We start from the raw sequence: 24,705 nt of genomic DNA on the forward strand, positions 1-24,705 counted from the left end.
ATGCAATACTCAAGGCAAGGTGGTCTTTTGCTAGACTATTAAACACTTTTACCTGTGCTTTTCCTTCTAACTTATGCAGAGGTTCTGTAAGGGGCCATTCATCTTTCTTTGTACCATAAGACTGTTTGCCAGAGGACAGAGGTCGTTCCAGTGGAAATGCTCCACTCTGCAGTCTCTTGTCAGCCTTCCTTCCATACAGATGGAGAACAAACTGTAAAAGAAACAATGGATAAACAATCGTTCTTGCATACCAGACAGGAGTTCCTGGTGTTTTCAACTAGTGCTGAAAGGTATGTCTTAGTCCCAGTGGTAAAGAATGAATAGTAAAGAATGAATCTGGTTGTAAATTACATAATCTTTAGCTCACTTAGAGACAAATATAACTGTCCCTTGTGATAAACATCCTATAGAACACATATAGATCCAGTCTATATTTGATGTTGTCAACACCCTGTGGTATCTACTCTACAGAAAATAATAATGACCTGATCCATTATATATTCAATGTTGTTAACCCCCTGCATTATCTACTCTACAGAACAAAATAATGACCTTATACATTCTACATGTGAGGTTATCAACCCCTTGTGTACGTGTTAGAACACAACAATTACCTGATCCAGTCTACATTTGAGGTTATCAGCCCCTTGTGATATGTACATTTTAGAACACAACAATGGCCTGATCCATTCTACATCTGACTTTATCAGCCTCTTGTGTTATTTACCCTTTAAAACACAACAATGACCTGATCCATTCCAGATCTGATGTTATCTGCCCATGTGCTATGTACTCTACAGAACGCAACAATGGCCTACTCCATTCCAGATCTGATGTTAACTGCACCTTGTTCTATGTACTCTACAGAACACAACAATGGCCTACTCCATTCTTGATCTGATGTTAACTTCACCTTGTGTTATCTATTCTACAGAACACAACAATAGCCTACTTCATTCCAGATCTGATGTTAACTGCACCTTCTGCTATGTACTCTACAGAACACAACAATGACCTACTCCATTCTAGATCTGATGTTTACTGCACCTTGTGTTATCTACTCTACAGAACATAACAATGGCCTACTCCATTCTAGATCTGATGTTAACTGCACCTTGTGATATCTACCCTACAGAAAACAACAATGGCCTACTCCATTCCAGATCTGATGTTTACTGCACCTTGTGTTATCTACTCTACAGAACACAACAATGGCCTACTCCATTCCAGATCTGATGTTAACTGCACCTTGTGTTATCTACTCTACAGAACACAACAATGGCCTACTCCATTCCAGATCTGATGTTTACTGCACCTTGTGTTATCTACTCTACAGAACACAACAATGGCCTACTCCATTCTAGATCTGATGTTAACTGCACCTTGTGCTATGTACTCTACAGAACACAACTATGGCCTGATCCATTTTAGATCTGATGTTTACTGCGCCTTGTGTTATCTACTCTACAGAACACAACAATGACCTACTCCATTCCAGATCTGATGTTTACTGCGCCTTGTGTTATCTACTTTATAGAACACAACAAAGACCTACTCCATTCCAGATCTGATGTTTACTGTGCCTTGTGTTATCTACTCTACAGAAAACAACAATGGCCTACTTTATTCCAGATCTGATGTTAACTGCACCTTCTGCTATGTACTCTACAGAACACAACAATGACCTACTCCATTTTAGATCTGATGTTTACTGCACCTTGTGTTATCTACTCTACAGAACACAACAATGACCTACTCCATTCCAGATCTGATGTTTACTGCACCTTGTGTTATCTACTCTACAGAACACAACAATGGCCTACTTCATTCCAGATCTGATGTTATCTGCCCATGTGCTATGTACTCTACAGAACACAACAATGGCCTACTCCATTCTTGATCTGATGTTAACTGCACCTTGTGTTATCTACTCTACAGACCACAACAATGACCTAATCCATTCCAGATCTTATGTTAACTGCACCTTGTGTTATCTACTCTACAGAACACAACAATGGCCTACTCCATTCCAGATCTGATGTTAACTGCACCTTGCTCTACGTACTCTACAGAACACAACAATGGCCTACTCCATTCTTGATCTGATGTTAACTTCACCATGTGTTATCTATTCTACAGAAAACAACAATGGCCTACTCCATTCCATATCTGATGTTAACTGCACCTTGTGCTATATACTCTACAGAACACAACAATGGCCTACTCCATTCTAGATCTGATGTTTATTGCACCTTGTGTTATCTACTCTACAGAACACAACAATGGCCTACTCCATTCCAGATCTGATGTTAACTGCACCTTCTGCTATGTACTCTACAGAACACAACAATGGCCTACTCCCTTCCAGATTTGATGTTAACTGCACCTTCTGCTATGTACTCTACAGAACACAACAATGGCCTACTCCATTCCAGATCTGATGTTAACTGCACCTTCTGCTATGTACTCTACAGAACACAACAATGACCTACTCCATTTTAGATCTGATGTTAACTGCACCTTGTGTTATCTACTCTACAGAACACAACAATGACCTACTCCATTCTAGATCTGATATTTACTGCACCTTGTGTTATCTACTCTACAGAACACAACAATGGCCTACTTCATTCCAGATCGGATGTTATCTGCCCAAGTGCTATGTACTCTACAGAACACAACAATGGCCTACTCCATTCTTGATTTGATGTTAACTGCACCTTGTGTTATCTACTCTACAGAACACAACAATGGCCTACTCCATTCCAGATCTGATGTTAACTGCACCTTGTGCTATGTACCCTTCAGAACACAACAATGGCCTACTCCATTCTAGATCTGATGTTAACTTCACCTTGTGTTATCTATTCTACAGAACAGAACAATGGCCTACTCCATTCCAGATCTGATGTTAACTTCACCTTGCGCTATCTACTCTACAGACCACAACAATGGCCTACTCCATTCTAGATCTGATGTTTATTGCACCTTGTGTTATCTACTCTACAGAACACAACTATGGCCTGATCCATTCCAGATCTGATGTTAACTGCACCTTCTGCTATGTACTCTACAGAACACAACAATGGCCTACTCCATTCTAGATCTGATGTTAACTGTACCTTGTGTTATCTATTCTACAGAACACAACAATGACCTACTCCATTCTTGATCTTATGTTAACTGCACCTTGTGTTATCTACTCTACAGAACACAACAATGGCCTACTCCATTCTTGATCTTATGTTAAGTGCACATTGTGCTATGTACTCTACAGAACACAACAATGACCTGATCCATTCTAGATCTGATGTTAACTGCACCTTGTGTTATCTATTCTACAGAACACAACAATGCCCTACTCCATTCTTGATCTTATGTTAACTGCACCTTGTGTTATCTACTCTACAGAACACAACAATGGCCTACTTCATTCCAGATCTGAAGTTAACTGCACCTTGTGTTATCTATTCTACAGAACACAAGAATGACCTACTCCATTCTTGATCTTATGTTAACTGCACCTTGTGTTATCTATTCTACAGAACACAACAATGGCCTACTCCATTCCAGATCTGAAGTTAACTGCACCTTGTGTTATCTATTCTACAGAACACAACAATGACCTACTCCATTCTAGAGCTGATGTTAACTGCACCTTGTGTTATCTACCCTACAGAACACAACAATGGCCTGATCCATTCCAGATCTGATGTTAACTGCACCTTCTGCTATGTACTCTACAGAACACAACAATGGCCTACTCCATTCTAGATCTGATGTTTACTGCACCTTGTGTTATCTACCCTACAGAACACAACAATGGCCTACTTCATTCGAGATCTGATGTTATCTGCCCAAGTGCTATGTACTCTACAGAAAACAACAATGGCCTACTCCATTCTTGATCTGATGTTAACTGCACCTTGTGTTATCTACTCTACAGAACACAACAATGGCCTACTCCATTCCAGATCTGATGTTAACTGCACCTTGTGCTATGTACCATACAGAACACAACAATGGCCTACTCCATTCTAGATCTGATGTTAACTTCACCTTGTGTTATCTATTCTACAGAACATAACAATGGCCTACTCCATTCTAGATCTGATGTTTATTGCACCTTGTATTATCTACTCTATAGAACACAACAATGGCCTGATCCATTCCAGATCTGATGTTAACTGCACCTTGTGTATTACTCTACAAACACAACAATGGCCTACTCCATTCCAGACTGATGTTAAACTGCACCTTGTGCTATGTACTCTTACAAACACAACAATGGCCTACTCCATTCTTAGATCTGATGTTAACTGTACCTGTTATCTATTCTACAGAACGCAACAATGACCTACTCCATTCTTGATCTTATGTTAACTTCACCTTGTGTTATCTATTCTACAGAACACAACAATGGCCTACTCCATTCCAGATCTGATGTTAACTGCACCTTGTGCTATCTACGTTACAGAACACAACAATGGCCTACTCCATTCTAGATCTGATTTTTATTGCACCTTGTGTTATCTACTCTATAGAACACAACAATGGCCTACTTCATTCCAGATCTGATGTTAACTGCACCTTCTGCTATCTACTCTACAGAACACAACAATGGCCTACTCCATTCCAGATCTGATGTTAACTGCACCTTGTGCTATGTACTCTACAGAACGCAACAATGGCCTACTCCATTCCAGATCTGATGTTAACTGCACCTTGTGCTATGTACTCTACAGAACACAACAATGGCCTACTCCATTCTAGATCTGATGTTAACTGTACCTTGTGTTATCTATTCTACAGAACACAACAATGACCTACTCCATTCTTGATCTTATGTTAACTGCACCTTGTGTTATCTACTCTACAGAACACAACAATGGCCTACTCCATTCCAGATCTGAAGTTAACTGCACCTTGTGTTATCTATTCTACAGAACACAACAATGACCTACTCCATTCCAGATCTGATGTTAACTGCACCTTGTGTTATCTACTCTACAGAACACAACAATGGCCTACTTCATTCCAGATCTGATGTTAACTGCACCTTGTGTTATCTACTCTACAGAACACAACAATGGCCTACTCCATTCCAGATCTGATGTTAACTGCACCTTGTGTTATCTACTCTACAGAACACAACAATGGCATACTCCACTCTAGATCTGATGTTAACTGCACCTTGTGTTATCTACCCTACAGAACACAACAATGGCCTACTCCATTCTAGATCTTATGTTAATTGCACCTTGTGTTATCTACCCTACAGAACACAACAATGGCCTACTCCATTCCAGATCTGATGTTAACTGCACCTTCTGCTATGTACTCTACAGACACATCAATGACCTACTCCATCTAGATTAGTTTACGCCCTGTTATACTCACAAAACAACAATGCCGACTTCATTCCAGATCTGATTTATCTGCCCATTCTATGACTCTACATAACACAACAATGGCCTACTCCATTCTTGATCTGATGTTAACTTCACCTCGTGTTATCTACTCTACAGAACACAACAATGGCCTACTCCATTCTAGATCTGATGTTTATTGCACCTTGTGTTATCTACTCTACAGAACACAACTATGGCATGATCCATTCCAGATCTGATGTTAACTGCACCTTCTGCTATGTACTCTACAGAACACAACTATGGCCTACTCCATTCCAGATCTGATGTTAACTGCACCTTGTGTTATCTACTCTAAAGAAAACTCTACAGAACACAACAATGGCCTACTCCATTCCAGATCTGATGTTAACTGCACCTTCTGCTATGTACTCTACAGAACACAACAATGACCTACTCCATTTTAGATCTGATGTTAACTGCACCTTGTGTTATCTACTCTACAGAACACAACAATGGCCTACTCCATTCTAGATCTGATATTTACTGCACCTTGTGTTATCTACTCTACAGAATACAACAATGGCCTACTTCATTCCAGATCTGATGTTATCTGCCGAAGTGCTATGTACTCTACAGAACACAACAATGGCCTACTCAATTCTTGATCTGATGTTAACTGCACCTTGTGTTATCTACTCTACAGAACACAACAATGGCCTACTCCATTCCAGATCTGATGTAAACTGCACCTTGTGCTATGTACCCTTCAGAACACAACAATGGCCTACTCCATTCTAGATCTGATGTTAACTTCACCTTGTGTTATCTATTCTACAGAACACAACAATGGCCTACTCCATTCTAGATCTGATGTTTATTGCACCTTGTGTTATCTACTCTACAGAACACAACTATGGCCTGATCCATTCCAGATCTGATGTTAACTGCACCTTCTGCTATGTACTCTACAGAACACAACAATGGCCTACTCCATTCTAGATCTGATGTTAACTGTACCTTGTGTTATTATCTACAGAACACAACAATGACCTACTCCATTCTTGATCTTATGTTAACTGACCTTGTGTTATCTACTCTACAGAACACAACAATGCCTACTCCATTCTTGATCTTATGTTAATGCCCCATTGTGCTATGTACTCTACAGAACACAACAATGGCCTGATCCATTCTAGATCTGATGTTAACTGCACCTTGTGTTATCTATTCTACAGAACACAACAATGCCCTACTCCATTCTTGATCTTATGTTAACTGCACCTTGTGTTATCTACTCTACAGAACACGACAATGGCCTACTTCATTCCAGATCTGAAGTTAACTGCACCTTGTGTTATCTATTCTACAGAACACAAGAATGACCTACCCATTCTTGATCTATGTTAACTGCACCTTGTGTTATTATCTACAGAACCAACAATGGCCTACTCCATTCCAGATCTGAAGTTAACTGCACCTTGTGTTAATCTATTCTACAGAACACAACAATGACCTACTCCATTCTAGAGCTGATGTTAACTGCACCTTGTGTTATCTACCCTACAGAACACAACAATGGCCTGATCCATTCCGATCTGATGTTAACTGCACCTTGCTATTACTCTACAGAACACAACAATGGCCTACTCCATTCAGATCTGATGTTTACTGCACCTTGTGTTATCTACCTACAGAACACACAAATGCCTACTTCATTCCAGATCTGATGGTTATCTGCCCATTGTGCTTATCTACTCTACAGAAAACAACAAAGGCCTACTCCATTCTTGATCTGATGTTAACTGCACCTTGTGTATCTACTCTACAGAACACAACAATGGCCTACTCCATTCCAGATCTGATGTTAATGCACCTTGTGCTATGTACCATACAGAACACAACAATGGCCTACTCCATCTAGATCTGATGTTAACTTCACCTTGTGTTATCTATTCTACAGAACACAACAATGGCCTACTCCATTCTAGATCTGATGTTTATTGCACCTTGTATTATCTACTCTATAGAACACAACAATGGCCTGATCCATTCCAGATCTGATGTTAACTGCACCTTGTGCTATGTACTCTACAGAACACAACAATGGCCTACTCCATTCCAGATCTGATGTTAACTGCACCTTGTGCTATGTACTCTACAGAACACAACAATGGCCTACTCCATTCTAGATCTGATGTTAACTGTACCTTGTGTTATCTATTCTACAGAACGCAACAATGACCTACTCCATTCTTGATCTTATGTTAACTTCACCTTGTGTTATCTATTCTACAGAACACAACAATGGCCTACTCCATTCCAGATCTGATGTTAACTGCACCTTGTGCTATCTACGTTACAGAACACAACAATGGCCTACTCCATTCTAGATCTGATTTTTATTGCACCTTGTGTTATCTACTCTATAGAACACAACAATGGCCTACTTCATTCCAGATCTGATGTTAACTGCACCTTGTGCTATCTACTCTACAGAACACAACAATGGCCTACTCCATTCCAGATCTGATGTTAACTGCACCTTGTGCTATGTACTCTACAGAACACAACAATGGCCTACTCCATTCTAGATCTGATGTTTATTGCACCTTGTGTTATCTACTCTACAGAACACAACAATGGCCTACTCCATTCTAGATCTGATGTTTATTGCACCTTGTGTTATCTACTCTACAGAACACAACAATGGCCTACTTCATTCCAGATCTGATGTTTACTGCACCTTGTGTTATCTACTCTACAGAACACAACAATGGCCTAATCCATTCCAGATCTGATGTTAACTGCACCTTGTGTTATCTACTCTACAGAACACAACAATGACCTACTCCATTCTTGATCTGATGTTAACTGCACCTTGTGTTATCTATTCTACAGAACACAAGAATGACCTACTCCATTCTAGATCTTATGTTAACTGCACCTTGTGTTATCTATTCTACAGAACACAACAATGACCTACTCCATTCTTGATCTTATGTTAACTGCACCTTGTGTTATCTACTCTACAGAACACAACAATGGCCTACTCCATTCCAGATCTGATGTTAACTGCACCTTGTGCTATGTACTCTACAGAACACAACAATGGCCTAATCCATTCGAGATCTGATGTTAACTGCACCTTGTGTTATCTATTCTACAGAACACAACAATGACCTACTCCATTCTAGATCTTATGTTTATTGCACCTTGTGTTATCTACTCTACAGAACACAACAATGGCCTACTCCATTCCAGATCTGATGTTAACTGCACCTTGTGTTATCTATTCTACAGAACACAACAATGACCTACTCCATTCTTGATCTTATGTTAACTGCACCTTGTGTTATCTACTCTACAGAAGACATTAATGACCTAATCCATTCCAGATCTGATGTTAACTGCACCTTGTGCTATGTACTCTACAGAACACAACAATGGCCTAATCCATTCGAGATCTGATGTTAACTGCACCTTGTGTTATCTATTCTACAGAACACAACAATGACCTACTCCATTCTAGATCTTATGTTTATTGCACCTTGTGTTATCTACTCTACAGAACACAACAATGGCCTACTCCATTCCAGATCTGATGTTAACTGCACCTTGTGTTATCTATTCTACAGAACACAACAATGACCTACTCCATTCTTGATCTTATGTTAACTGCACCTTGTGTTTTCTACTCTACAGAAGACATTAATGACCTAATCCATTCCAGATCTTATGTTAACTGCACCTTGTGTTATCTACTCTACAGAACACAACAATGGCATACTCATCCATTCTTGATCTTATGTTAACTTCACCCAGTGTTATCTACACTACAGAACACAAACATGGCTGGTACCATCCTAGACTTGATGCTATCTGTCCCTCAAGTTATCTGCCTTATAAAACACATCAAAGACTTGAGTTATTTAATTATTTAACATTAACAGTCACCATCAAGTACCTACCCTATAAAATAAAGCCACAGCCAGATCCATTCTGTATTTAACACTGCCTGCCAGTGGGTCCCTGTCCGGGTTCAAATCTCCTCGCAATAAGTCAACGCTTGCTGAAAATAGTACATAATGACTTATTTCACTTAGGAATCATTGACATATTATCTAGTAAGTGATACAACAATGTCAAATGATTATGTACTGACTTATAGGCAAATTCAAATGTTAAACATATAAACCTTTTGTAACTGAAAGCTGGTGCATATGCTGTAACACAAAAAAACTAGAAAATGCTTTTGTAAAAAAGCGCATGTCTCCCCCAATGCAAAGTCCTATAGGCAAGAAGTTAATAGGGGTCAGGAGCGAAAGTCAAAGAGACACTGATGGTTGGCTGCAATAGGGATCATCTACTTGGCATGTCCAGTAATCCCGCTAAATTTCAACACTCTTGGCCTAGTGGTTCTCAAGTCACTGTTCAGGCTCCTGTGACCTTGACCTTTGATCAAGTGACCTCAAAATAAGTAGGGGTCATCTACTCTGCATGTCCAATCATCCTATTAAGTTTCAACATTGTAGGTCAAGTGGTTCTCAAGTTATTTCCAAAAAAATGATTTTACATGAACAGGCCACTGTGACCTTGACCTTTAATAGACTGACCCCAAAATCAATAGGGGTCATCTACTCTGCATGTTCAATCATCCTATGAAGTTTCAACATTCTGGGTCAAGTGGTTCTCAAGTTATTGATATGAACTGGTTATAAATGTTCAGGCCTCTGTGACCTTGACCTTTAACGGAGTGATCCCAAAAACATTAGGGGTCATTTACTCTGCATGAACAATCATCCTATGAAGTTTCAACATTCTGGGTCAAGAGGTTCTCCAGATATTGATTGGAAATGGTTTTCCATGTTCAGGCCCCTGTGGCCTTGACCTTTAACAGAGTCACCCTAAAATCATTAGGGGTCATCTACACTGCATGACCAATCATCCAATGAAGTTTCATCATTCTGGGTCAAGTGGTTCTCAAGTTACTGACCGGAAATGGTTTTCAATGTTCAGGCCCCTGTGACCTTGACCTTTCACAGAGTGACACCAAAATTGTTGGGGGTCATCTACTCTGCATGAGCAATCATCCTATTAAGTTTCAACATTCTGGGTCAAGTGGTTCTCAAGTTACTGACCGGAAATGGTTTTCAATGTTCAGGCCCCTGTGACCTTGACCTTTAATGGAGTGACCCCAAAATCAATAGGGGTCATCTACTTTGCATGAACAATCATCCTATGAAGTTTCAACATTCTGGGTTAAGTGGTTCTTTAGTTATTGATCGGAAATGATTTTCCATATTCAGGCCCCTGTGACCTTGACCTTTGATGGAGTGACCCCAAAATCTATAGGGGTCATCTACTCTTCATTATCAATCATCCTATGAAGTTTCAACATTCTGGGTCAAGTGGTTCTCTAGTTATTGATCGGAAATGGTTTTCAATGTTCAGGCCCCTGTGACCTTGACCTTTGACAAAGTGACCCCAAAATCAATAGGGGTCATGTACTCTTCATGGCCAATCATCCTATGAAGTTTCAACATTCTCGGTCAAGTGGTTCTTTAGTTATTGATCGGAAATGGTTTTCAATGTTCAGGCCCCTGTGACCTTGACCTTTGACGGAGTGACCCCAAAATCAATAGGGGTCATCTACTACAGCAGCCCTACAACCCTATGAAGTTTGAAGGTTCTAGGTCAGATGGTTCTCCAGTTATTGCTTGGAAATGAAGTGTGACGTACGGACGGACGGACGGAAGGACGGACGGACAGACGGACAGGGCAAAAACAATATGTCTCCTGGGGGAGACATAACAAGAGAACCATGATGGTCCTGAATTGCTCACCTGTTCCCACATGACCCAGTTTTGAGTATGACATCGGTTTTTCTATTATTTGACATAGTGACCTAGTTTTGGAGCTCATGTGACCCAGTTTTGAACTTGACCTAGATATCATCAAGATAAAAATTCTGACCAATTTTCATGAAGATCCATTGAAAAATATGGCCTCTAGAGAGGTCACAAGGTTTTCTATTATTTGACCTATTGACCTAGTTTTTGAAGGTACGTGACCCTGTTTTGAACCTGACCTAGATATCATCAAGGTGAACATTCTCACTAATTTTCATGAATATCTCATAAAAAATATGGCCTCTAAAGAGGTCACAAAGTTTTTCTATTTTTATACCTACTGGCCTAATTTTTGATCGCACGTGACCCAGTTTCAAACTTGACCTAGATATCATCAAGTTGAACATTCAGACCAATTTTCATGAAGATCTATTGAAAAATATGGCCTCTAGAGAGGTCAAAAGATTTTTCTAATTTTAGACCTACTGACCTAGTTTTTTACCACAGTTGACCCAGTTTTAAACTTGACCTAGATACCATCAAGATGAACATTCAGACCAAATTTCATACAGATCCCATGAAAAGTATGGCCTCTAGAGAGGTCACAAGGCTTTTTTATTTATTTGACCTACTGACCTAGTTTTTGAAGGTACGTGACCCTGTTTTGAACTGACTTAGATATCATCAAGGTGAACATTCTCACAAATTTTCATGAAGATCTCATGAAAAATATGGCCTCTAAAGAGGTCACAAGGTTTTTCTATTTTTATACCTACTGGCCTAGTTTTTGATCGCACGTGACCCAGTTTCGAACTTGACCTAGATATCATCAAGTTGAACATTCAGACCAATTTTCATGAAGATCTATTGAAAAATATGGCCTCTAGAGATGATAAAGGATTTTTCTAATTTTAGACCTACTGACCGCAGTTGACCCAGTTTCAAACTTGACCTAGATATCATCAAGATGAACATTCAGACCAACTTTCATACAGATCCCATGAAAAGTATGGCCTCTAGAGAGGTCACAAGGTTTTTTTATTATTTGACCTACTGACCTAGTTTTTGAAGGCACGTGACCCAGTTTCAAACTTGACCTAGATATCATCAAGGTGAACATTCTGACTAATTTTCTTGAAGATCCATTCAAGGGTATGGCCTCTAGAGAGGTCACAAGTTTTTCTATTTTAAGACCTACTGACCTTATTTTTGATCACAGTTGACCCAGTTTCAAACTTGACCTATATATCATCAAGATATTTTTTCAGACCAACTTTCATACAGATCCCATGAAAAATATGGCCTCTAGAGAGGTCGCAAGGTTTTTTCATTATTTGTCCTACTGACCTACTTTTTGAGGGCACGTGACCCACTTACAAACTTGACCTAGATATCATCAAGATGAACATTCTGACCAATTTTTATGAAGATCCATTCACAAGTATGGCCTCTATAGAGGTCACAAGCTTTTTCTATTTTTAGACCTACTGACCTAGTTTTTGACTGCACGTGACCCAGTTTTGAAATTGTCTTAGATATCATCAAGATGAACATTCAGACCAACTTTCATACAGATCCCATGAAAAATATGGCCTTTAGAGAGGTCACAAGGTTTTTCTATTATTTGACCTACTGACCTAGTTTTTGATGGCACGTGACCCAGTTTCGAACTTGACCTAGATATCATCAAGGTGAACATTCTGACCAATTTTCATGAAGATCTTGTGAAATATATGGCCTCTAGAGAGGTCAAAAGGTTTTTCTATTTTTAGACCTACTGACCTAGTTTTTGACCGCACGTGACCCAGTTTCGAACCTGACCTAGATATCATCAAGGTGAACATTCTGACCAAATTTCAAAAAGACCCCATGAAAAATGTGACCTCTAGAGTGGTCACAAGGAAAAGTTTACGCACAGACGGACGCACGGACGATGGACGCTGCGCGATCACAAAAGCTCACCTTGTCACTTTGTGACAGGTGAGCTAAAAATGTACATCATCCCTTCAATAACACTTACTATTTACTAAACATCAAAGTCTTAGCATCAACAAGTCTACTACCTCTCTTACAAGTCTGAGAAATGCAAATTTGAAAATTTTCAAATACACACTCATATATTTACTATCTATTGTCTACTCACAGTCTAATACAACAGCATCTCCTAGATAATTATTGGCCAGGAACTTCTCTGTCTGGGTAGCATGCACCTAAATATTAAAAGAAAAGTAGTCCCGGTTAGATGTAAATAAGAGGAATCATTTATTCAGAATATTCAGCAAGACACTAGTGTAAACATTTATAGACTTCTGTAGTACATGTATATTACAGCATATCACCTAAAAATAGCATCAAAAGCTGTAAACTGGAAAATACACAAAGACTCTGTACATTTCATATAACAACAGGGCATAATTAATTGAATGTTGAGGCCAGTGTCATGTATGATGTGATGATGTCATTTTAAACTGAAACAAATTTTCTGAAAAGTTTTTAAAACAAGAGGGTCATAATGACCCTGAATCGCTCACCTGAGTAATATGAGCAACATGTTTCAAATGGCAAACTGACACTAAAATATTAGAAAGTAGGTCAGTAGGTCACATTCATGGTCAATGAAAGACAGTTTTAACATTGGTGTGCGAAACTGTACATGTCATCCTAATATCAAGGCTGTATCTTAAAAAACAAGAAATCAGGTCAGTATGTCAAGATCACAGTCAAGTGATCCCTTATTGCTTGAATCATCAGGCAATTATAATTTAACAGTCTAGGAAATATGACCTGATAATCTTTAGAGTGTTTTTCCTATATAACTCATAATTGTAACAAGTGGCCCCCAGGGCGGGGCCTCTTTTCACCCCAGGGGAATCATTTGAACAAACTTGTCAGAGATCTACCAGGCAATGTTACACACCAAATATCAAATGCTAGGCCTTTAACTTTCAGACAAGAAGATCTTTAATTTTTTTCCTATATAAGTCTATGTTGAATTAGGTACCCTCAGGGCAGGGCCTCTTTTCACCCTAGGGACATAATTTGAAAAATTTTGGTAGAGAAACACTAGGAAAGGCAACATACTTAATATCAAAAGCCCAGGCCTTGCAGTTTCAGGCAAGAAGATTTTTAAAGTTTATTTTCCTATGTAAGTCTATGTAAAAGATGAGACCCCCGGGGCAGGGCCTCTTTTCAACCAAGGGGCATAATTTGAATAATTTTGGTAGAGGACCACAAGGCAATGCTACATACAAAATATCAAAGGCCTAGGTCATGTGGTTTTAGACAAGAAGTTTTTTAAAGTTTTTTACTATATAAGTCTATGTAAAACTTGTGACCCCAGGGGCAGGGGCATTTTTCAACCCAGGGGCACAATTTGAACAATCTTGATAGAGGACCATAAGATGATGTCACAAGCCAAATATCAAGGCACTACGCCATGTGGTTTTGGACAAGAAGATTTTTTTTTAAATTAAGTTCTGCATGGAATCAATTCTTTGAACAGTTCTGAAAGGGGACCACCAAAGGATCATTCCTGTGGAGTTTGGTGTAATTCTGCCAAGTGGTTTTCAAGAAGAAGATTTTTTTTAGAAAATGTTGATGGACGGACGACTGACATTGAGCGGTCACAAAAGCTCACCATGAGCCTTTGGCTCAGGTGAGCTAAAAAGTTAAGTACACAGTAACACATATCATACAGTTTGATACAAGTTTTGTAATATGATTAAACAATTAATTTCTGAATTTATAACAATAGAAAACTCACAAAACTCTTGTTGATGCCAGTAAACACAATGGTGGGAGAACCTTTCACCAGGAAATGATTGTTCTTATCAACGTTCATCTGGAATCCACAACTGACGTAACCATGGGCATTCTGAAGTAAAATAAATCCCTTGTAGTTTTTCTGGAGGAGTATCTATCGCAATGCTAACACAATCTTATACAGAATTTCAAAAATCAGTTATTTCCAATTACTGCAAGTAGGCAAATGAAACCGTACTAAAAAGTAGTTCAACCTCCTTCACCAAACAATTGTTTTACATTATCACACAGTCATACTTAACCTATTAGTCATATTTAGCAAATTATGTGACATAAAAATTCAGTATGTATACTACTGGATTCATTTATATTATTTATTAGAGAATGCAATAATACAGCCTTCCTATGCTAAATATAAACTTGTTGGCTAAATATAATCATTAAAGAAATTTATCATTTAATTGCTCAGATGGAATTGTGTCTTTACAGGAAAACAGAGTGGTGCTTTCTCTGAAATGGTGCTTGCTCATGAGTGGAGCTTTATCTGGAATGGTGCTTGCTCATGAGTGGTGCTTTCTCTGGGATGGTGCTTGCTCATGAGTGGTGCATTCTCTGGAATGGTGCTTGCTCATGAGTGGTGCTTTCTCTGGAATGGTGCTTGCTCATGAGTGGTGCTTAATCCTGAGTGGTGTTCGCTCTAGAGAGGTTGCACTGTATTTGTGAATATAAAATTTCAGTATTTTTCTAAATCTTAATTACAATACCTGTGATCTTTTAGCCACTTTGTAGAATTTAGTTTTCGTGCTTTTGTCCACTTTAGGTAGGGTCATATGTGTGATCACTTTTCCTGTCATGTCAGTAGACAACAACTGTTTCGGAGTGACTGCTATCTGCCCATCTAAAGTACAGGAGATAATATATAAAGATAATTAGAAATAAAGGCAAGTAAAATAATAAATACTTAAATATTTTACCGCTGATAGAATCTGAATGAATATCTACATTTACATTATAAAAATAATAAACCCTGTTATCAGAATAATGTTTTGTGTTCAAATCATTTTGCTACCAGATTCTCTCCCCTTTTGATGAAAGAGGATCCATAAAAGAGGATCCAGTGACGATCTTTTGCACAACAGTAAGTTTGTAGACTCCAGAAATGAAACTAATGGTTCATGTCAACTGTTAGGAGCAGAAATGAATGAAAAATGGTCAACTAAACCATACAAAAGCCCCAAATATTCAGAAATGGAAATGTTAACATCAGTTCTAGAAACTATTTACCTATTTTCAGAAAACTTACTAATGTAAATCTGTGCATTCAGGGTTTCTAACATAACAAACATGTCAGATGGAAACTCGGGGTGTGCATGTTTCATCATCAAGTTACCTGCCCAACTTCCTGCCTACAAATAAAATTTGAGAAGTATAAAATGTTGCTTAACCTTTAGCTGGCTTGCAGCAACTGATTTTGCCATTGCGACCAGTACAGACCAAGATCAGCCTGAACATCCGTGATCAGGCTGATCATGGTCTGCACTGTTCACTATTTGTCAGTAAAGTTTCAGTGAATACCCCTCTGAATCATAAGTGGTACTGTCAAAACAGAATGATGGGCCAGTCCATCTTAGAAATTTAGCAGGCTAAAGGATAAACAATATTTACATTTAAATGAAAGTAGTTATAATATAAATATACATGATATATAATGTACAAAACTAAAGTTAAAGTTTAAACTGACTGTAAACTTTTATATTTTCATAGTTCCTATTACAGTGAGTTGCTGTACGATTATAATCTGACATGAATAAATTTCTGCCACTTCTACCTTGCTGTATAATACCTTACATTTCTGACGTTTGTGTGTGCAATTTTCTTCATGTAGTCAACACATTCTGTCAAATATGGCCGCTCTGTATCGTGAACATCATCGTCACTTAAAGCTTCCAACATCTGGGAGATGGTGATGTTTGCACCAATCTGTATATCTGGTTTCATCTGTAACAAATGACTGCGTGACGAGACTATTGTCCAGAAATAAATGTACCCTACCGGAACATGTTTTGGAAATGAAAGTTGCACTTATGAGAATCTGATCTTGACCCTTGAAATTTTAGGCTGAGAGTCAGTGACTCTAGAGTTTCAGAATCTACTAAATGGCCTTGTCAGTGAGAGTCTGGTCCCTTGCAAGACACACCGAGTTGCCTGATCATGTTCAGTATCTGCAGGCTCCGGGCCTGAGGAAAGACTTGTCCATAGACCATATTCTATATACAGGGTAACCATCAAGGCAGTTTGTTTAACTGTACTTGAATGTTTTGTCAGTGTTATCCCTGGTAGTTAAGGACTTTAAAAGTCAGAACCGTAGGCATGTTTACTTCAAACATCAGATCCTAGTTTAGTCAATCTGATTTACTTACATCCACATGAATCAATAGAAACAAATTTTATAGACTTAAACATGGTGATACTTTAGAAAGACATCAAACTGGGCAACACTCATTTAACACAGAACAATTCTGATTCAATTTTGGTTTTGCTGCATTTTCAGCAGTTTCTTTTTTGAACAAAAGTTCAATGCTATGACATATTCTATAAGAATTTCAAATATTAAACTTACTTTGAGTGTATACAGCTCTTCTACCGCATGAAGATCTATCAGTATTTCATACATCCATGGTCCTATGTCTTTATATACACCTGCAATTAGATTAAAATATGTATATGTTTAAACTAAATCTAATATGCATAACTAAACTGGCTTTAAAATGAAATAAAGTCCACAGAAAACAATATATGAGGCCTTGCTTACATTTCATCTACACCTAAAGTTTAAAATACATACAAACTGTGTATTTGATTATACCTGAAAATTATATTCTGTCACAATCTTAAAATGTAAAAGAATTGTTCACTGGGTGTAGAAGCAGATCTGATTATCAATCCTGTGGTAACTGTCCAGGTGGTAATGAGGCTCTGCTGAGAGATGGTCCAAACATATCCGATTCTAGATAAAACAAGTGACCGAGTATTGCAGTGGCAATGCAGAAGTCCTCTACCGGTATAAAACTTTTTAGTGTTCATCCCTTGTGGTTTTTGGCAACAGTGTTAAGACTAAAAAAGCTTCAAAGCATTTAGGAGCTAAGAAACCAAACTATTTTTACTTAATTTCAATAGTGACCTTGACCTACAAGCATAGAACATGTACCGGATACATTGTCTCATCATGGGGAACCTTTGTGTACAGTATTAAGAAATAAGTTATGGAGCAAAAACAAATTTTTACTTGACCTTCAATAATGACCTTGACCTTTGACCAACAACCATTAATCCACATAAATCATATCCCATAAGGATTTAATAGTACATAAATAGATTCTGAGTAAAACTCTATACCTGATCCAGTGCTACCAAACACTAGTCTCATAGATTTGTCCTTGAACTGTTCCAGAAGGTCATACAGTTGCTTCAAGGTTGTGGGTTTGAACCACTGGGCATCTTTCAGTACCATGTGGACTGGACGCTCTAGTTTAGATTTTCTACAGTTCCCTTTACACGGTTCCCCTGTCTTCTTACAGAACTTTGTACTCAGATCCTAAAACAAATATATAAGCTTAATGCAAAAGGGAGACAATTAGAATTATTTTTTTCTGTTTGTTAATTATTGGGTTAAAACCATTTATATCAACAGTACATCAAAGTAGTAATGACAGTCAGTTAACCTTACAACTGCTTCTTGATTCTGTATTAACAGGTTCTATTTTTTTCATTGATGATGTATGCCAACTTTCATTTTAATTGGATGGAAACTGGAAGAGATGTGTACACATTGTTTTGATGTTGCTGTAATGTTTCAAAGTTAAAAAAGGTCCATAACTCCAGTAAAATTAATCAGATATGAAAGTCCTGACAAATTGCACATGTCTATTTCATGCCAATGAAGCATACCAAGTTTTATTTCAATTGAATGGAAACTGTAGAAGGCCATACATCACTAACATCCTACATTGCAGGCTATTTCTAAAATTATAAAAATCTACAAATTACCTCAATATCTGTTATGGAACAGTCATCATCAGCAAATGATTTCATAGCATCTAGGATAGATCTGTATCCTAAAGAAGAACCACATATGAAACTAAGTTAATGTGGTATAGTTTAAAAAATATATTACTTAAAATGTTTACACACATGTCTTTGGCAGCCTGCTCTAAAAGTTATTTTGACATCAACACAGCATGACAGAGTTCAGTGCTGTATGGGAGTCAAACAAAAACCCTGTCCACTGATATTTCACAAAGCAGACAAAACTCCTCCCAGACAATGGGTGTGCCTGCTTTCAGGCTAACAGGACAACAGATAAAAATGTTCATATGATGGGATATGTTATTAGTACATGTAGTTAGTCAAAATATTTTTTTTGCTCAAACTCGCGGTTCCCGTAGCAATTTGTTTAAGCCATCATAGTTCGAGTCAACTGAGTTTACATTTACGCCATATAGCTAGGTCAGACTTACAAGAGAAACATGTAGATCTATGACCTTTAAGGTATTCCATATCACTTCAAGTATATTATATAAGGGATTTACAGAAAAGCTGTAACATTTTCTGATTAATCACATTTATGCTAATTTTAAATCAATCATACTACAACACATCAATACAGGGTTCGAATTTAGCCAGATTTTCTACTTGCATTTTTTCGCAAGTGGTATTTTTTTTAACTAGCTAAATGAAAAAACAACTTGCATTTTCCACGACTTGTCACTTTATTACAACATTAACACAAACATTCACGTGACGAGTCAAGCCAATCGTATCTGTGCTATGTAAATAGTAACTTATTATAGATTACCAAAAAACCCACCGGATGCGGTAAACGTCATCAAAATTAGCGCAGGTATTTGTCAGCAGTTGAAAAGACATGCGCACAGGACATGTATCGAGTGTAAACTTCCGTTTACGACGAAATATGAAAGAGAGCTCCGAAATTCGTTCTGCAAATGACAATGCGCTGCAATGACCGCGAGTTGTTAAAGAAAGAACAGTGTAAGATCGAGACGACCGTTAGAAATGCACATTATTTGGCCAAAAATTTTCACTCGCAAAAAAATGCTGGTGTCTGAAATCTCACCTCGCAGTTTGAAATTTGCACTCGCATTTCGCGAGTATGCGAGCTTAAATTCGAACCCTGCAATAATGTCATATATTCATAAAATGCATAAAGGTCACATAAATTCTTAAAGCAGTGCCTACACAAATTCATCCCAGAGGGGCCAACAAAACTTGATGAATAAAAGGGGACATATAACATGCCCCACAAAGAACAGTCTCTGACACTGACTTATGGCAATGTGGCATAATGAAGGTGGTCACTCTTCAGTTATATTATCTAGGGAGGCTGGTTTCAGTAAATTAGGAAGGTAAATATACCTGTACACCTGCAGATAATTCCATCAAAAGCATCTTCTACTTTCCGTTTGCTGGGCTCGGAATCTTCCTCCAGTAACCTGTATATCAGATTTGTATTGTAAACTTTATTGAGAAAACCTTTCACAGTATGATGTATTAGTATCAATAGGATGAACTGCATACAAATTTTGTATCTTTTTTTGTTGCTCAGATCATGAAATAAAATGAAATACACTACCATCTCGTATCAATGTCCTATTTGTTACAAATACTCCTCATGTACATGAATATGTTATTTAGTCCATACACAGTATGTGTACTAATTTCAAATCTATTAAACAAATACACTAAATGTGCATGAATATTTATTATACATACAATATGTATACTAATTTCAAATTTTCCAGACCTAAGTCTACAGAACAATGTCTTATATTAAGAGGAATTAAAAGTCATATTTCTTCGGTTTTTCCTGCTTCATGTAGCAGTAAAACAATATATCTCATTCTAAGTTGTCAATGTTTACAAGACAACTCGGCAAATAAGTATTTTTCAGCCAAAGACAAAGTCAGATTTACATTTAAAATTCTGATTAGAGCATTTCATTAACCTTTAGCCTGCTGGCGGCAAGTGATTCTGCCTTTGCGACCAGTGCAGACCAAGATCAGACTGTACATCTGTGCAGGCTGATCATGGTCTGCACTGTTCAGTGAACACTCCTTTCAATAAGAAGTGGTATGGCCCAAATTGATTGATGGGCCAGTCCATTTTTGAAATTTTGCAGGGTAAAGGTTAAATAACATTTGAAAACATTTACCAGTATTATTTAACTCCATCTGATATCAGTGGTAATATCCATAATATACCGGTATACATGTTTCCTGCTACGATACATACCATAATCCACAAACTCTGGTAAAAGTGGTACATCAGTTTATACTATGCATACCTAGCAAAAACCATCAATCAATCCATGAAATAAGTACTTCTGTGACTGCATAAACTGCTTTTAATTTCATACAATTTCAAATCTTTCACAAACATTACTATTATTACTATTATACCAGATTTATACAGATTTACATCCCTTATAACTAGACAGGTAACATGACTGAATGTTACATCTTTAAAGGTTTCTAGAAAAATCTGTGCAAACTAGTGAACAAATGGTTAAATGAATGTCACTCATTACTTACGCATACATATTCATGATCTGGGCGGGGCTACAGAAGCCACACTGACTGCCATTGTATTTATCAAGGCGGGACTGTATGGGATGTAAGCCACTCTTCAGACTGCCTACACCCTCAATGGTTGTTATCTCTAAACCATCACACATGTATAGTGGACACAGACACTGTCAATAGAAACATACAGTTTTACATAACAATCATCAAGTACAGTCGAAACTCGACATCTCAAACTCGCTTTTCTCAGAATATAATTGAGCCGTGCCATGAGAAAACCAACATAGTGGGTTTGCGACCAGCATGGATCCAGACCAGCCTGCGCATCTGCGCAGATGCGCAGGCTGGTCTGGATCCATGCTGGTCGCAAACCCACTATGTTGGTTTTCTCATGGCACGGCTCATATATATAACTATTTTGAAGTTTTGCACAAACACTGACATAAGTAACTTTAAAACTTCTTTTGGAAATGAGAAGATATGGAAACCAGATTTCTATTGGTTCCCCATGGCCTTGACATTTGAGCCAATGAACACACATCATCAAACTACTTTGACAGTACAAACAGCATAAACTTATTAGATATGATAATATTGATTAGATATTTATTGAATAAGACTTAGAACAGAATACAACTCATCTTATATTTTTTCAAGTATGTAGCTGTCAGAGCAGTGGTTAGAAGAGTTTGATAGAAAACACAAATGCTGAGTACATTGAGTATGTATTATAATTGTAAATTTAGTGACTTTGTATTCATACACAGACTTATGTGACTTCACAGGGTCAGGGTACTTTTAAATATCTTGGTCAAAGGCGAATATTTCAACCCCGATTGATACATACCATTAACAGGAGAGGGAGTTGTTGTATGAGACAGATAAACAGTAAATGACTACTGCCAATAAGAAATCCTTAAGTGTCACTTTAATCACATATTTCTTTAACTGCAAAATGACATTGTCCCAACTATTTTTTTCTATTACTATTCAATCCAACTCCTGCATGATTCGAAAAGGAAAGTGAACATGGTAATGTCTTGAACAATTCATAATTCTAGCTTAAGAGGTAAATTCGAGAACACTGAACAAATGTAGAAGAGGCTTTAAAATGCCCATGATCTTCCTCTATTAGTGCTGAAAATCTTCAATGTTGCTTATTACATATATGCAGGCCCATAGCCAGACTTTGATTTTACAGGAGGCACAATTTCACAAAATAGGTAAAGGGCCAAGGAGCATATTGATACTGGAATATGGTATATGCAAGACTAATTCATATTTGGATCTATTTTCCAAAGACACTAACTAACTAGTTAGAACACCTACAAATTCTACAGCAGGCAGGTGCCTTCGTTTTCTTCAGTGTGGCTACGGCCCTGATATGGCAATTGTAGTTATTGACTTAGAGTCCAGAAATGAGAAAGTAACACTGTTTTAACATGATACTTTCCTTTTCCAAACTGGCATATAAAAATGCCTCTAAACAAAATTATTGATAACTAAGTTACACATTGACATTTCAAATGAACTTACAGAATTGATGGCTCTACTCTTTTTCTTTTTTGTCAAAGGGTCATAACCTGTTGCCACGACAACACATAAACCACACCCTCCTTCTCTACACATGTATTTTGTACCCATTGAGAGCCGACTGTCTCTAAGGAACTCATTCAGTGAGGTTGCTGGGTCATACTCATTCCCTACTGCAAAACGATGGTGAAACAATATTACAGCGGTGAAATAAATCCTCACTTTTGCTACATACAGAAACTTTATGTTTAAAATTTTGCTCAAATGCAAATCATTATTATATAGGTATTGAAACATAATGCTCTGTTTCATGAATATTTAGGTATATTAAAGCTACGGTAAACTTTACTCATAATGCACACGGTTAAAAAGAATTTCCAGCAATGCAGAACAATTCGCTTTTAGCTATTCTTTGTTGTATGTAAAATAAAAAGTAGACAGTGAACATGGTTACAGTGAATTATCGGATACAACAAACAGATTTTCATTTAAAAATGTTAAAGTGTATGCTGAAATAACATCTGCTGTAGCTATCCCTATGATAATTTTTTTTTAATTTTATGTTTTTCAAACAAATACTGAAATTATTTATCAGTGAAATAAAATTGACATTTTCACTGTTTCACACAGTGAAAATATCATTTCCATCTTTCACTGGTCCAGAACTACACCTGAATGAGAAAGAACATTAATTTACTTAATAGAAACTAATTGTAAATACATCAGTAAAGATATAGATGTATATATATACCTGCACAAACATAAAGATGTACCTTTCACCGTGATAAAATATGTAAAAGAAATCTTGAAACTTCATAGAACTATTTGACAATCTTTCAACATAGATATCATAATGTCACAACATTATGACCATGTGATGTTGTGCAGGTAAAATTGATGTAATTTGTAGTAAAACCATTGAAAATACATAAAATAAAAAGAGAATTTGATACTTCCAGTGTAAGATTGTAATATATCTAACCCGTGAACACCATAATTTACATTTTCACTAGTGGCTGCACCACTCATGAAAATATTGCATCATAGTGTTCACTCAGTGAAATATATTTCGATCTTACACTAAAACAAACATCCATCATCTTTTTTTTTTTTCTTTTCATAGTATGCCAGCTAGTTTTAAAGGTGGATAATCAGATTTTGGCCATGTAACGGATTTGTTCGAAACTTTAGCATCATTCTGATCATTTACACTCATTTATGTTCACTTAACACTTAATACAAATTAGGTTTTCACTGGAGGTATTTTTAAAATTTCATTTTCCTATCCTGGTTGCCCAACCAAGATAGAGTTATTTTATCATAAGTATAAATTTGATAAACATACTTTGCCTAAGGAAATGTATAAATGTTAGACATACTGTAATATATTTGTAAAATATTTGCATTAAAAATTATGTATTTAGATGGAATTCATTAGAAACACAAGTTTGAAAAATTATTATTACCTCCCTTTGCCTATCTTGGTTGCGCAACCAAGATAGATTGGAAATAAATGAATTCAGAAGCTACACACAGCTTTTAAACTTGCATTTTGGTTCAGATTGTTCAATAGTTGATTTGTCTATCAAA

At 37.3% G+C, this 24,705-nt stretch overlaps 1 protein-coding gene across 2 annotated transcripts in view; it reads right to left on the reverse strand.

Annotated features, from left to right (window-relative positions):
• Window positions 1–24,705, reverse strand: part of LOC123535767 (uncharacterized) — a 168,251-nt gene that overhangs the window by 137,896 nt on the left and 5,650 nt on the right. Inside the window, exons 3-15 of one of the 2 annotated variants that reach the window (XM_053528019.1) lie at window positions 23,119–23,288; window positions 21,592–21,752; window positions 20,417–20,493; window positions 19,031–19,098; window positions 18,380–18,578; window positions 17,604–17,683; window positions 16,832–16,981; window positions 16,287–16,389; window positions 15,748–15,881; window positions 14,985–15,095; window positions 13,365–13,431; window positions 9,341–9,441; window positions 53–211 (exon numbers count right to left, since the gene is read on the reverse strand). In XM_053528019.1, coding sequence (XP_053383994.1) covers window positions 53–211; window positions 9,341–9,441; window positions 13,365–13,431; window positions 14,985–15,095; window positions 15,748–15,881; window positions 16,287–16,389; window positions 16,832–16,981; window positions 17,604–17,683; window positions 18,380–18,578; window positions 19,031–19,098; window positions 20,417–20,493; window positions 21,592–21,752; window positions 23,119–23,288 — 1,580 coding nt within the window. Of the gene's footprint in view, window positions 1–52; window positions 212–9,340; window positions 9,442–13,364; window positions 13,432–14,984; window positions 15,096–15,747; window positions 15,882–16,286; window positions 16,390–16,831; window positions 16,982–17,603; window positions 17,684–18,379; window positions 18,579–19,030; window positions 19,099–20,416; window positions 20,494–21,212; window positions 21,345–21,591; window positions 21,753–23,118; window positions 23,289–24,705 lie in introns of those variants that run through there. The other variant, XM_053528020.1, reaches the window with a different exon arrangement.

This window comes from Mercenaria mercenaria, chromosome 17 (assembly GCF_021730395.1).
Source record: "Mercenaria mercenaria strain notata chromosome 17, MADL_Memer_1, whole genome shotgun sequence".
Classification (NCBI taxonomy): domain Eukaryota; kingdom Metazoa; phylum Mollusca; class Bivalvia; order Venerida; family Veneridae; genus Mercenaria; species Mercenaria mercenaria.